This window comes from Protopterus annectens, chromosome 13.part0, assembly GCF_019279795.1.
Source record: "Protopterus annectens isolate FY-2018-M chromosome 13.part0, PAN1.0, whole genome shotgun sequence".
NCBI classification, from domain to species: Eukaryota; Metazoa; Chordata; order Ceratodontiformes; family Protopteridae; genus Protopterus; species Protopterus annectens.
In genome coordinates this window covers 1,358,614,966-1,358,631,499 of record NC_056747.1, presented here as the reverse complement: position 1 = coordinate 1,358,631,499, position 16,534 = coordinate 1,358,614,966, and the positions used below count along the sequence as shown (strand labels likewise).

At 38.1% G+C, this 16,534-nt stretch overlaps 1 protein-coding gene across 5 annotated transcripts in view; it reads left to right on the top strand.

Moving 5' to 3' along the window:
• ARHGAP27 (Rho GTPase activating protein 27) overlaps window positions 1–16,534 on the top strand; it is a 1,395,760-nt gene that overhangs the window by 1,104,604 nt on the left and 274,622 nt on the right. For 3 of the 5 annotated variants that reach the window (XM_044055387.1, XM_044055386.1, XM_044055390.1), the window contains 2 exons: window positions 11,734–11,820; window positions 14,806–14,873. In XM_044055387.1, coding sequence (XP_043911322.1) covers window positions 11,734–11,820; window positions 14,806–14,873 — 155 coding nt within the window. The remainder of the gene's footprint in view (window positions 1–11,733; window positions 11,821–14,805; window positions 14,874–16,534) is intronic. The other 2 variants (XM_044055389.1, XM_044055388.1) reach the window with 1 other exon arrangement.

The following is a 16,534-nucleotide window of genomic DNA, read 5'->3' as shown; positions in this document are numbered from 1 at the left end:
AAGTGAGACTAAGACCCAACAAACAGCGAATTAAATCATTCTGAACTAGGACTTGCTTTTCACGATGCTGAGCTAATACAGGATCATTTTACTGCTGCAAAAGGGGAAGGATGTTCTCAGACAAAAGAATTAAGCTCTAATTAAACTTCTACAGAGAGAACTGAAAAGATATCATTGAACTGAGTGCCATAAATACAGCTAAATAAAATGAGGCTACAGTCCAACAGGCTAGTGAGCCTGTGCCTGGTGTGATTATAAAAGAAAAGGCAGCAGAAACCAAAGCTGCAGAAATAAAGCTTAGTCAAACTGGGAGAGTACAGTATGCCTCAAATGTACTTAACGTTAAACGTAGTCCACTTGTGGGGTGTAAACCAGTAGACTCACCACCTGTGTCTGTGTAAATTATTCTCAGGAAGATCTACAGGTGTCAAATTCTCAATATGATGTGTAGAAAGAACAAAATAAATGTGGATGTTTTAACCATTTACAACAATGCGTCAGTGAGATGCAACTTGTGAACAAAATAGTAGAGAGTATGAAACAAAACTGTAACTGAGCATACACCCATTGTAAAAGCTTTATATTGCATCAGCGACCATGCCACACAAGAAATGAAATGCACACATGCTCTATGCTAGAAAAAAGAGAAAACCAGTAAGGAGAACAGTTGAGCATGCAGGAATTCCAAAAATATCCCAAATAACGTCTGGTGACCAAGACCTTCAAGAAAGTCAAGTAGTGGAGACTGTGATGAAAGCATGGTGTAGCATGCCTGTGATGGCCTTCACACCCAAGATGAGTTTGGCTATGATGTATCCAGACTTCCTGGGAGGAAATACATGGCAGAGTAACAAGCTAAGTATGTCTAAACTACAAAACTGTTTTTGCTCATGTTAGGCATGGGAGGTAGTAAAATTCTAAGTTCTGGCATATACTTGCACAGTTAGGATGCTGTATGTGATGATAACACTGTCAGTGGTGCAACAGGTAGCACACTCACCTTTAGTTCAGAAGGCTGTGGCTTCTAATCCCACACCAGAGAGATTGATTACTGACACTGCAGTGTGGCATAAGGGCAGTGCTGCACTCTTGAATATGTTTTATTCCAGATGAGATGTTAAAGCAGGGTACCATCTGCTTGAGTTGTTATTTGTTCAAGTGGCTCTAAAAGATCCCACAGCACCTGTCAGTTAACATAGGGGAAGTTCCCCGATGCCTTGGCAAAATTTTCTCTAGTAGTTTAATTGCTATCATGTCTCCCTTGAAAATAGGCCATCAACCTAGCAGGACTAACCTAGTCAGCAAATCTTAAATAAAAAATAAATACCACATGCTGTACATAACCCATGTGTGTCCAATGACCTACCCCCTAGAGGTGTGACCCAGGTGTTGTACTTAATAGGGTGTGGCCTAGGTGTTGTACTTTAATGCAGTGTGACCCAGGTGTTGTACTTTGATGTGGTGTGACGCAGGTGTTGGGACTTTAATGCCACCTCTGTCCCCTTCAAGGGACACATTGTTGGGCCTGCAGCTGATGTAGACCTGGCCTTAGTCACCAAGACCTGGCTAGATAAGAACTTTGGCCCTGTTGTGGCAACATCACCCCCCCTCTCAATAATTAATCACCCAAGACTAGATCAGGTTGGTGGTGGGGTTGCTATTGTTACATTGTTCAGCCATTAATATCAAACAGACCATGGCTGACTGTAGCAACTCTTTTAAATGTGACACGGGGCAGCTCTTTTACATGTGACATGGGTATAGGAGAGACATACATGTAAAACTGGGGTATAGCTCAGTGGTAGAGTATTTGACTGCAGATCAAGCGGTCCCCATTTCAAATCTGGGTGCCCCTGCAAGGGTGGCATTTACAGGGTTGGGGGTTGGCATAATGGTTAAGGTGTTTACCTCACAGATAAGAGATGCAGGGTTTGTTTCTCAAAAAGGGAAATAGGCTAGGCTTAAAATGGCCCCATGGGCTTCTAGCCAAGTACTTAGCTATGAACCTATGTACCACAGACTAAAAGGGATTTAGGTTATATCTGTCACATAAAGGTACTCCTAATGTCAGTAAGATTGTCCAGTTGTACACATGCTGCGCCCATCAAACACAATTCAAAGCAGGCATATAGACCCACGTATGGTGAGACACTTAAATGTAACCTTTCTAGACCTCCTAGATGAATTACACATAACAAATACTCTCCACAGCTCCAAATGCACTCTTTCAAAACAACACCCACATCAACACATATAACTACATCTCCTGGAGCCTCTACTTTTAAGCCCGTAAGGCAAGCCTCCACACGATCCAACATTCTGGCCATTGGAGACTCCATTGTGAGACACATTGATGGCCCTCTCATCAGGCTGAATAAGGGGAAAGTCACAGTCAGTTGCCTTTCAGGAGCTAGGATCTGCCACATTATGCATGCTGTCAGGTCATTGGACATAAGTGCCAGTATGACTCAGTCCCTACCTAGAATATTTTGAGAGACATCACAGAGCTCTCGGAATGTGTATCCAAGGCTGGTATGAGCCTGGCACTGAGCAACATTTTACCTTCTTGAAGGATGATGCCACAATATGAACAAAAGATGACTGACTAATAATTGGCTTAATTTCTGGTGCCATTCTAAAGGGGTGCAATATTTGTCAACATGGAAGAAGGTGGTGAACAGACCACATTGCTTTGGCAGGAATGGTCTGCACCTCTCCCATTTGGCTTTCGAATATTAGCTAAAACAATGTCTTCCCCCATAGTTCCTTTTTAGGCAATGCCAAACTGAAAGTACTTCCGACATAGCAAATCAAAACCAAGAAATGCTAAAGGGTTACTGCTCAATGCTAGGAGTCTAAACAAAAAAGAAAGAAAATCTTGGTAAAAATTAGGAGGTGCAGCACCCAGCAGGATAAACGCTCTCTCATCAAACTAAACAACAACTCAGAGGACAAATAAAGTCTACCAAAGCCAGATTTGTAAATGTGGCCTCCCAGGTCAACAATAACCACAAGGCATTCTTTACATATGTCCGTAACTTCAAAGACCATAAATAATTGTGTGCAGAGCTGATTGTAAATGGAGCCCCCTACACTGAGCTAGAAAATATACCAATCCAACTGGCTGACAAATTCACCTCCAACTTATACCCCTTTCTCCCCCCCTTAACCTTCCTCAAGAAATATCATCAAATGTAATTTCCCCTGCTATCAGTAGGGAACAGGTCCTTAATGCTCTGTCTAAGGCCAAGGATACTATATCAGTGTGTCCTGTCAGTATCCCAGAATGTCTTCTAAATAGCATGAAACATGATATATCAGGCCCTCTGGAATTGGTATTTAACAGTAACCTCCAAACAGGCTTTGTGCCTCATAAATGGAGAAAGGCAACAGTCATCCCTCTTCACAAAGGTGGGCCATCTACAGACCCTGGAAACTAGAGACCCATAAGTCTCACTAGTCATATGTAAAGCCATGGAAAGAATTATCACGGAGATGATCACTATAGATATAGTAAACCTCCAGACACTGGACCCAACTCAGTTTGGTTTCACCCAGGGCAGGTCATGCCTACTGAACCTGGTGGATTCCTTTGAGAAAGTCACTAAAGCAATGGATGAGGGCAGATTGGTTCACACTGCTTACCTTGACCTGGCCAAGGCATTTGGCAAAATGCCCCACTCGGACATTGTTGACAAACTCAAGAGGTTAGGTACAAACCCTTATGTCACTCACTGGATAGCTGACTGGTTCACAGACAGGGCCCAGGAAGGTAGAATTGAGGAGTCTGCTTCTACAAAGAGACCAGTCATAAGTGGAGTCCCTCAGGGATCAGTCCTTGTGACCACACCTTTTTTGCATTTACGTCTCTGACATCAAGGCCAATGTCAGTGTTCTCCGACTGACTAAATTTGCAGATGATTGCAAATTAGGAGCTGTCATTGAATCTCACAGTGACACAAATGTTCTCCAGAAGAGGCTGACACAGACAAACAATTGGTGTCAGAGCCATGGATTAAAACTAAATGCAAAGAAATGCATAATGGTATCTTTGGGAAGTCATCCATCTGTGGTAGCTATCATACTGACAGCACACGCCTTAGAGTTGACCCAGTATTCAGGGAATTAGGGACACACGTAGACAGCAATATAGCCTTTACTGTCATGTGTCTACACTAGTGAGGAAATCATTCTTGTTACACAACTTGCAAACAAAGTTATGGCATCTAGGTCCAAGGAAGTCATTGTTCCACTGTATTCGCCATTCATTAGACCTATCATTGAGTACAATGTCCCCTTTGGTATGTACCTAACCAAGCATATCCAACAAGTAGAATGTCCACAGAGGTTCATCACTAAAAGAATACATGGTGTAAGTAACATGTCCTATGCGGACCACCTCAAGGCCCTATCCCTGTATTCAGTCTCCTACAGGCTGTTGAGGGGAGATCTATGCCTGGCATAAAAGGTATTGTCAGACCCCACTCTGATGGACCTCCTGCATATCCACAAAACAAACAGCACCAGAATTACCCATTCTAAAGACTTAAACCTTGCCTGTGATATAAATAGGGCATTGTTGAGAGACAGGAATGTATCCAAATACCACCCTGTCCATGTGAAGCCAAATTCCTCCCTAACCCAATTCAAATGTAACTTGGACAATTGGATGGTGAACACGAAATTCATCCCTGGTTTGGCACCTATGTCTCTAATGGGCACAGGCAACCTGTAAATGGTTCATCTTCCAGGCTTCTGCTTGTAAATGGTTCATTTCCCTAGGCCCCTGTTTACACTTATCAAGGGTACTAGAACTTCTCAGAGATTTGAGATGCATTGTTAGGCTTAAAAAGGCCCTTGTTGTCATTAGCCTAGTAAACACCTATTAACCTATACAGGTATATCTTCATATATGAAATGAACAAAGGCGGACACAGTGACAACACAAACTGGATAAGAATACACCCAGAGGTAACAAATCCAATAAAAGTTTTAATAAACTCCAAATAGCACAAAAGGTAATGTAAAGCGCTTTTCTTCTAGTCAATTCATCAGACTTCTTCAGACAAACTCATACAAAACAAGCACCATGTTTAAATTAAATACTTTCCCTCCAAAACTACATCAGTATATCAAACACATTGTTCAATTAACATCAATTAAAACAGTAAAGTTATATAAAACCCTAAACCTTGTACTTACAGTTGAACATTTTTTTTAAAACAACATTTTATGAAAAACCTTACTTGTCATAAAAACCTAACCTGGAAAACCAAGACATGAAAAGTGGGTACTACTCATAACCCTAATAAATATAGATGTTAAACTAATATAACTTTTTATATAACTTAAATGTTTTAATTGATATTAATTGAACAGTGTGTTTGATAGGCTGATGTAGTTTTGGAGGGAAAAGTTTTTAATTTAAACATGGTGCTTGTTTTGTATGAGTTTGTCTGAGGAAGTCTGATGAATCAACTAGACAAAAAGCGCTTTACATTACCTTTTGTGCTGTTTGGAGTTTATTAAAACTTTTATTGGATTCATTACCTCTGGGTGTGTTCTTATCCAGTAGGTGTATCTTTATATGCCATTCATCTCAAAGTACGAAGACATTACTACAGGAATTCACTTACTTCCTCCTATTTGTTTGTGTTCATAGTGGTTGGCCTTGGAGGGTGCCCAGGGGGAGGGGTTATATATAAGCACTGATAAGGAGCCAGTGTTTTTTGTTTAGGTAATAACTTGCATTGTGAAGGGAATTGGGTTTACTGAGATGGTTTCCTTTGGTAAAACATACTTGTTTATACTATTGATGACATGGTGTTCCAGGTAGGTGTGATAGCAGGTTGCTTGGTATGGAACCTGTCACTTGGTCTGACCACTCAGCCATTTACTTCATGGTTGATCAACCTCACTCTTTGCCATTTGCAGTCAGTGTGGTGACCCCAAGTTATGTATATTCTCTCTACTTAGTTCTTCAAAAAGCTGTGGCTCAGCTTTCAGCTCTGGGAACTTGAGAGATGAAGACAGAGGTTAGAGCATATGACTGATGATGGAGTCTCGTGTAACTGCTTACCAGGCAGAGGTGTCTCATAACAAACATGAGTACTACTTTCAGGAGAGCTGTGCTGTGACCAACTAGCCAGCTACCTTATTATGTGGTGCTAAATGACTTTGAAGTCCAGAATGCTGCTCCACATGGAAGGTTCTAGCAGCTGAGGAGTGTGATATAGCAACCCACTGCTTTACTGCCAACTTAGCCTCATCAGAGTCTCAAAAAATACTGTCATAGTTTCAGATAATGTGGATAACTTTAATCAGATGTCAAACCTAAAATTTATTTCTTAGATTCTTGAGAAAGTTGTATACATTGGAATCGTGTGAGCCGCAGAAACAGTAAATTACTCATTCCATTCTAGATTTAGAGTTAGACACAGTAATGAAGCAGGCTTTTTCTATAATATTTAATGAGCTCTGTATTTTAAAGGATTAATGGCGCTGTTCTGTCTTGGTCCTCCTTTGTCTGTTGGCACTTGACACTGTGGATCATTCTGTTCTTCTTAGCCATTTTGATAGCTCCTGTTTACTTGTGATATTTTCCTAGACAGATTTACCTCCTACCTGACCAGGTGAATCCAAAGGTACTAAGGTAAATTCATTTTATTCACCCCCTCTGGATTGTGCAGAACTGCAATGCTTCCTTCTTAGACTACTACTTTCCTACATACACTTGCTGCATTTGGGAGATATTAATCATTCAAGAGGATTACAGTACTATTATTATGTCGATAACAGCTATTTATAGCTCTCATTTATTAATCATTCATTCAGGATTACAATATCATTATGTCGATAATACCTATTTATACCTCTCATTTATTAATCATTCATTCAGGAGGATTACAATATCATCGTTATGTTGATAATACCTCTCATTTATTAATCATTCATTCAGGAGGATTGCAATATCATTGTTATGTCGATAACACCTATTTATATCTCATTTATTAATCATTCAAGAGGATTACAGTACCATTGTTATGTAGATAATACTTATTTATACCTCTCATTTATTAATCATTCAAGAGGATTACAGTACTATTGTTATGTCGATAGCACCTATTTATATCTCTCATTTATTAATCATTCAGGAGGATTACAGTACTATTGTTATGTCAATAACACCTATTTATACCTCTCATTTATTAATCATTCATTCAGGAGGATTACAATATCATTGTTATGTTGATAACACCTATTTATACTCTTATTTATTAATTATTCTGGAGGATTACAATATCATTGTTATGTCAATAACACCTATTTATACTTCTCATTTATTAATCATTCATTCACGAGGATTACAATATCATTGTTATGTTGATAACACCTATTTCTACCTCTCATTTATTAATTATTCAGGAGGATTACAATATCATTGTTATGTCAATAACACCTATTTATACCTCTCATTTATTAATTATTCAGGAGGATTACAATATCATTGTTATGTCAATAACACCTATTTATACCTCTCATTTATTAATTATTCAGGAGGATTACAATATCATTGTTAGGTTGATAACACCTATTTATACCTCTCATTTATTAATCATTCATTCAGGAGGATTACAATGTCATTGTTATGTTGATAACACTTATTTATACCACTCATTTCCCTCAGTAATTTCTCTTCTGTAAACCATGTTGTTAATGACTCGGAATATATCCATAACTGGATTATCAGTAATCGGGTTAAGATTAAAACCACTAATGTAGTGGAAATAAGTGTTCATACTACAGTTAGGGACTCTGCTCTGCTAGTCTTTATCTCCTGATCTTATGTTCAGTGATAACAAGCTCTGCTTTATGTTCAACGTTTGTGATGTATGGGCAATGTTTGACAACAATCTGAAGTTGAATCTTCTGACCTCCTTGTTGTGGTTTATGCAGTTTTCTCCTCCTGTGTGGACTAGTAACACTATACCAGAGGCCTCCAAACAAAGAGGACCTACAGCCTATTTAGTTACCAGGGTATTTAAGTACCATGTTACGCTAATACTGCACAACTTGCCCAATTACTTTCCAGGATAGGTAAGTACCAACATGTTACACTGGTACTGCAGAGCTTGCCCAGTTACTTACCAGGATAGCTAAGTACCAGCATATTAAATTGATACTGCAGAGCTTGCCCAATTAGTTACCATGGTAGCTAAGTACCAACATGTTACACCAGTATTGCAGAAGTTGTCCAGTTACTTACTAGATATTTAAATACCACCATAGTGCACTGGTACTGTAGAGTGCAAGAGGTTAATATTGGCATCTGTTTTGAAAACATACACTAAAACAATTCACTAATTTTTTTCTGCAGTAACAGTATTTTCTGTTTTATTCCTCTTCTCTATATTGTACACACAGCTGTCAATGGTCAATAATGCCGTCTCCTTCTGTGGCAGCGTTGTTTCATAAACACTCCCTACATTCTCAGAACAAACCTTGTGACTTCTACCATAGCTAATGCAGTAGCTCTACGTATGGCTGTTACTCTTCCTGACATTTCTTAAATATTGTTGAGTTTCAATAATCTATGTTATGCAGTTACAGTATTATCATCTCAATATTTTGGAGTTTGACATTGTTTTGGTTCTATGTGCATGGTACAGACCCACATAGATATATATATTTTCCTGGATGTTTTTGTTGATAGACTGCCAAATGGGATGCTCAGTACTTGAGTCTTTAGAAAAACGTGCTATAGGAATTCCCTATTACATCGGGAAAGTATGTACCCCAATTACATATATAAGAACTTGATAAGGGGACAGGCGATAAGAGAATCCAGGATGAATCCAAATTATGATAGCTTCTTACAAGAGTTGTCAAACTTAAACAACAGGCTTTTACAAAGAGCATATAGGCCAGATGAGATCACCTCCCACTTTGAAGGTGTTTTGGAGCTGAGGAATGGTATTGCTAGACCATATTTCTCACAACCATATCCAGTAGAGAATGTCCCTGATATATGTCCTGAAGTTAGGAATCCACCAGTTAGATTTTCTGTTAGTTATACGCAAGACATAAACAGTATAAGAGAGGTTTTGAACAAGAATTGGAATCTACTTTTACTTGATTCACAACTTAAAGACATTATTGGTGAGGAGCCTTATTTTAGATATAGGAACAAGTCTAACCTACATAGATTACTTTGTTACCCTCGCCTATCTACACAGCCTAATGAGTGTTTGAACAATATTGTGGATACTGTTCCATGTAATTGCTGTAATTTTTGCAAATTTGTAGATACCAATTACCAGTTTATTCACCCAGTTACTTCCTATTGTTTCAGGTTTCAACTCAGTGCTAATTGCAACACGTCACATGCCATTTATTTAGCTAAGTGCACTGCTTGTCAAGCATTCTACGTAGGCAAAACAGACAGACGCCTACGAGACAGAGGAAGGGAACACCTTTATCACATTCGTACACGGTCTCCACGCAGTGCACTTTCTAAACACATTATAGACAGTGACAATACACATTCATTTGTATTCTTAGTTATACAGATCAATGAACCCAGTGTTAGGGGAGGGGATATATGCAATTACACTGAAACACTGAAATTAAAATGGATTATCAGACTTAGAGCAGACCGGAGACTAGGTCTTAATAGACAAAATTCCTTTGAAACCTGTTCTTAAGAATAGGAGACTCACTGTGAGATAAACATACATATTTTAGAATGTTAATAAATGTTTTATATTTGCCTTTATATATAGATGTATATTTTTTATATATATTTTTATATATATATTGTTTATATATATAGTTTTCTGTATACATTTTTTTATAGACATGCATTATTTTTGCATACTGAAAAGTTTTAATCAGGAACAGGAAGTGATGTCAGCCTTATTTCCTTATAAAATGTGACTTGATTTTATTCAGTGTTTGTTTCTTATGGTTTGACAAAGCCCTTACAAGGTGAAAGCGCTTACCAATAAAACGGCTTGGATTTTACTTGTCTTTGACACGGATTCAGTCATTGTTTGAACTAGCATTTATTTCTGCTGCTTGAATAAGCCTCAGTGACTGCTGGATTTATGCTGATTTTTGTTGTCAGCCTTGGTTTGCTCCTGTGCTTCTCTTTTGGATCATTTATTTATTTTATTAGTAACAGGAGCATTTGGACTATTTTAACACTTACTCTTATAGCATATATATATATATATATATATATATATATATATATATATATATATATATATATATATATACACATGTATAAATATATATATATATATAGATGTATAGATATATAGATATGTAGATAGATGTTACAATATATATATATATATATATATATGTGTGTGTGTGTGTGTGGGCACACATGGATGTATCACATATATAAATACATTTTTTGTTTTAAAACATGAGGGTAGTACTTATGGTAAGTGTGTAACATCAGCAGAAAATATGTTATACACAGTGAAGTGAGAATCAGCTGAAATAATTGTTGTTAAAAGTAGGGGCTGTAACTACATTGGCCAGAGACATTTGTCTCTTAAAGAGAAGAATTTTGAAGCCAACGGTGGACGCACTTAGTAGGCCGTGACTAGAGTAAGTTGTGGAAGTAACAAGAATCACTGGGAATCCTGTGAAGTACGTCAAGAAAAAACAGGGACCTGTTTGTGGATCACCTGAACGTTGTAAGGCAGCTTGGCTTGAACTACACCACCAAGTGTGTGAACTTCACGCCTTTGTAATGTAGGTAAGTAAGTGTGTGTCAGGAAGTGATTGACTGAAAACGTTATAATAGTGAGTATATTTTTGTTCCACTGAGAAACTTAAAAGCTTTGAGTTGGCCAGAACTGTGTTAAGAAAAAATGTACTTATTTTCTATTGAAGCTTGGAAGTGAAGTTTAATTGTGCATTTCGCCATAAATAAACTGCATTTAAAATGTCAAAGTGTCGAAGTGTCCCCACCGTGTTGTACCTGTTACTGTCTCTGTCTCTATGCATCTGTCTGTCTAGCTCATCTAAGGAACTGCGGCAGTCAGTTGAACTACTGAATGATCAAACCTTAAATCAGAATAGATAGCAACTTTTTCTTGTGACCCTACTGCTAACTACAAAAGTAAGTTTTCTGTATACTGGTAGAGAATTAAGGAAATGTTTTATTTTTCTTAGGTAAGGTGTAGGGCTGTGATTATTGGTAGGACTAGACTTATTTAACGCATACCAGTAAGGCGGACACGGGAACTTCACATGGGGCTTAGAGGTGGACAGAGGCTTCACCTGTCCACATTTTTTGGATTAGTACTACTTTGATGTTTTTGTTTGATCTATTTTGATGTTGAAATGGTTCAGATAAATGCATTATGATTAGAGACTTTTAGTTTCATCTGCCTAATGTGATCATGAGTTTTATTTACCGGTGCTGACTTAGACTTTTTCATGCATATTTGTGTTGCATAATTTATTCCTGTTTTAACTTGCATATGTATGTCTGTACTATTGTTTAAATCCACACATAAACTGTATTGTTCCACTGTCTCTTGGCACTGTACTAACAGGTGAATGTTTTGATTTTTGTATATTATAATTTATGTGTACGGCTAAAACTTTAATATGATCATATATGCGTTCTGAACTAATAAGCGGTGAATAAAATTTAACTGCTGCAGTGTTTCGTATTTTGAAAGAAGTGTGTTCTTGTTTCTTTCAAAGGAGTCTCCTCCTTTCAACAGGAGGAACGCTGTGGATTTCAGCGTAGAACAAGCCAGTGGGATAGATATCCATTTCCCACCTTCTCGTGTTAGTAAACAGAATACCCTCATGTCTTGGGGGAAAATTATTTAATGTCTTTGCTAGCTTTGGGTTGAAGGGCTTTAGAAGCAAATAAAGTCTGTTTATTTGGGGGACTTTTGCATGGCAGCACCTGTGAGAAATGCATGAGTAAAGTATGGGTGGTTGTTTGCTGGGGCTTCATATGGCTTGTTTCTTGATGGGCTAGTGGTTTTGCTAAATCCTGTTAGTAGTACACTGTATGCTTCATCCCGGCTGCATGTTAAACTAGCTTGGACTGCAGGTACTAACTGGTATTTGCACTACTCATATAAAAATTATGTGATGAACTTCGAGGAAGTAGAGTGAAGCAAATTTAGATGGTTGTTTGGAGGCAGTATGCATAGCAGTAACTGTTATTGTTTCTGAAATTTATTTATTTCATTTTTTTTTTTTTTTTGGCTGGCTTAGTCCCATTGAGCCCTAGAATGTCTTTACTTAGCATTCTTGGGGAGAAATGCTTCACAATGTGCGCGTGCATGCATACACACACACACACACACACACTTATAATTTCAGGTCCCTCTCACATACTCCTGTGACAGAGTGCTGTTTCACATACGTCATTTGATTTGTTACACTGCAGGTGTCTGAATCATACTCTCCCCAACCCTGTTGCTGAGTATTCTGCTCATAAGAAAGAATTACTTTAGTAATTTCCACGTTTATGTTATGTGCAGATTTATTACTTCGTGGCTGTGAGATTAGTTATTAAAAACAAAAACGACTTTTACTTCGCAGGTTGTATTTCCTACTTGTAATTATTACATGTTGCAGTCTGAGCTAGTCGCAGACCTGTGGAACAGTGTGACATACCTACTCATTTTACTCTTTCGGCCTGCGTTGCTCATTATGTTATGTCTTTCATTGTGACGCTGAGCATGCTCATTACAGATGCTGCTGCACACATTAGCAACATTGTAGCAGAATAGTGGAAGGTGGTGGTCATGGAAGTTTCTTGCATGATTGTCTTTGTTGTTTTCTAGCTAAGAGAGTTCCTTGGGCATTATTGTAGCGTTGTACAGGAATGATGGAGGAGGACGAGGGAGAGCAGGAATGGTATGTGCGCTGGACATGTGCGAATGACAATGTCATGGGCACCTGGAAATTACAGAGTGGAATAAGGGACTTATTGTTAGACAGCGAGAGTGTTAGAGGAACAAGTAGGACTTTTATGAAGTGCAGGGAAGAAGTAAGATACTTCCTTTTAGCCCTCCTGATCTCGATCTAGCTATGCCCTCAAAGCGAATACTCTGACCTTGTGTCCAGTTATTCTCCTGACATCTGTCTCCATGGGTGTCCTTACACTAGCCTGCCTTGACTTACCCTGATATATGTTTGAAGGTCACTGTTCATGTTAGAAACCCAAATCGGTAAAGATGGGGACTTGGGCTTTGGTACGTATTTTTATATGACACTTCCTGCCGCAAACCAAGATGAATCATCCATGATTTTTGCTCCCAGTTATTTCTTCCTTGCCGGGGGGGGGGGTCATCTTCATTTACCTTACTCAGTACACAGCTTACAGACTATCAGGGTATTGATTGCAGCTTTGACCAGCCCCTCAGCTTCTGACCTTCTCCCACCCATATTCCTGTGCCTCGTATATGGCAACTGAGCAAGGCATGAGAAATACAGATCGCAGTAAAATGATTGCTACAGAGTATCTTGCATATCAAAGAAACATCTGAACAACTACATTATTAGATCCAGGATGTTAGTGTTCTTCTTTCAGCTTTTCCCAGTTAGGGGTCACCACAACGGAACTTCAGTCCGCTAATGATTGGCAGTAGATTTTTACGGTGCCGAGGTGCCAGCTCAACACCCAACCTTCAATGAAGACATGCCCATTCATGCATGTCTTTTGAACGCCACTCGACCGCGGGAAGGACATGCAGACTCCACACAGAAGGTGCTCCAGCCAAGAATCGAACGGGAGAACCTCTTGCTGTGCGGCGACAACGCTACTGCTGCACCACCGCGGCTTCCTTATTTCTCCTTTTTAAGGAATAAGCAGTCTGCATGAACTGGATAACGTGTCTGTGGAGCTCACCAGCTTCTGATAGCCCATTACCACTCCAGTTGTATTCATTTACTTTTTGGCATTACATTTTTTTTTCTAATTAAGGTAATTGTGACATAATTTAATGTCATCCTGAATTCACATTATGAGCCTCTTTAGTGCATCTGTATAGTGATGATGTTGCATTAACATTCATAGTAATGAATGGGAGACTGTGAGTTGAAGGTTTTTGGGCATGATTGATGTTTTGAAAGATCAGCACCACTGAGGTCCATAGACTGAGCCCCAAACATTGGTCTATGAGGATTTAGAATGAATTTGTGTTTCTTGCTGTCTTGCCTTGTACTATAAAGGAATGGTTAGTTTTGGATATGGGAGCCATATTCCTTGACAAGGTTTGTAACTTACCAGTTAGGCGGAGCTTAGTAAAATGTTAGATAATGCTAAACGACGTGTCAGTAAGAATACAATACTGGTCTTCTTACTGTGGGAGCTGTTTTAGCACCCCCTTCCTCACCCCCCCAAAAACATTCAAGTATTAATGCGTGTGTGTGTGCCTGCCTCTCATTCTTACTCCTCTAAGTTACTTTAAATACATATGCTGATTTAACAAGACTGTATCTCTTATACACACTTCTGCGTAACAGGCAGAAGTTCAGTTTTGCTTATGTAACTGTATAGTAATAGTATAAAATGCCACACTGTGAGTGAAGTCTATGACTCTATTAATATTTATAAAATAGCTAGGACTTGCTGGTTTGCAGAGCAGCAGTCCATTTCATAAAGATTACATTTTACTTGGTCACAAGTAAATTAAATTCCTTGGCCTGTTGTGGAATAACTCTGGCTCTTTAGAGATACAGTTTTGTCAGCATATGACCTTTTGTACACCAGTAGCACTTCTTTTGAACTTTTTTTTGGTTTTGTTTTAGGTTCTTAATCTAGAGAAAGCTGGACTTCTTCAGAAGACAAAAATATGTGAAAATGGAAAGAGGCTGAGGTAGGAACAAGTGGGAATATAAATTTTTGTTTTTTGTAATCTGTAACATAGATAGGCATGTTGCCATCTTCTTTGAGATTTATCTATTCACTGTGTACTGGCAGTATTACAGACCACCAAAGTATAAGGTAAGGTGTGTCATGTTGTCCTGGGTTTAAGTTCTTATGTCTCCATCTATAAGTAATTGACTAGACCAGTTCCACAAGGTCATTGATGAAAAACAAGCAAACCCATGAGAGGATTACCTTTCTCAACACCTATCACCAGTGTCATAATTTGTATATGTGCACATTTTGCTTTATATATTGAAAACATCTGTAACCATTGAGGTTCGCACCGCTAAGCATTTAGATTCTATGGCTTAAGTTCTGTGACTCTTAACAGTTGGTGATTTTTGCAGAATAACTACAAAATTCAGGAGATGAGCACAGGTTTCTGCTTTCTGCATTCAAGCAAAATTATTTTGATAATTTCCAGTCATACTTAAATGTAGACTGATTTCATCTCAGGAAACCAAGCTGACAATTTTTATGATATGAGCATTTCAGCCTGAAGTTCAGAAAATCGTGTGAATTAAATAGAATCTGATGCATCTGTTTCTATAAGTAGATTTCACATAATTCTGTCATAGAATGTCTAATTCATGTTGTAGTATATTTATTTTTGTAGCAATGTGCATTACTTGTATTTAGAAAACAGCCAGACTAGAGCTGCAAACCTGTCTGTTCAAACTAATTCAATAATAGGCAATTTATTTCTCCTTAAAGCCCTCTAAGAAACAAAATCCTTCACAGAAAGACAAATAATTACATTAAGATATTAAAGAGCCATCCAGAGAGAGAACCCTCACAGAACAACCTGCCACCATATGGAAAGTCATTTGGCACAGATGGACGACCAAACACTGAAATACAACAAATAACAATATTAAAAGTACATCAATAAAAAGCAGAAATGTGAACCAGACTCAAATGCATTAATAAATCTATATTAAACAAGAAGTTAAACAACACAGAAATCAGGACACGCAAATTAAACATACTCTGCAACAATAAATGCACTGAAAATAATTGTGTTACCTAACCAGGAACAGAAAAAGGCATCCCAAAAAGTAAAATAATAATACTAATAATAATAATAATAATAATAATAATAAATAATAATAATATCCTGAGTGAAAAACCTGCTCGGGTAGAGTGTTTATTTGAATCTGGAACAGAACATTACTTACTGCTACCAAATATGCAGCAGAATCCAGATAGTGTAGGATTTTTGATTGGAAGAGTTTGTATGGATATTTGTATACCCCAAGTACACGCCAAAGAATTTTCCCTCAGGCAGATGGCAATTGTTATTGGCATGATGTGAAAGAAAGAGGTACATTAAACATGTTTGAGAGCAGAATGAGTTGGCAGACTTTAAAAATTCCCTACAGAGTACTCTGTCAGAAATATTGGGTCAGCAGTTGGGGGTAACTAAGGAAATGATTTTTTGATCTGGAATTCAGAATCTGAATTGCCTAGACATAGTAAGGCCTTGTTAAGTTTAACTCTGGTTGCTACCAAAAAAAGCAAACACTAGAAAATGGAAATCAAAGTCTTTTATAGACTCTTTACTATCTGAATTTGAAGTATTGAATATTATAAAAGAGATACAAGTAC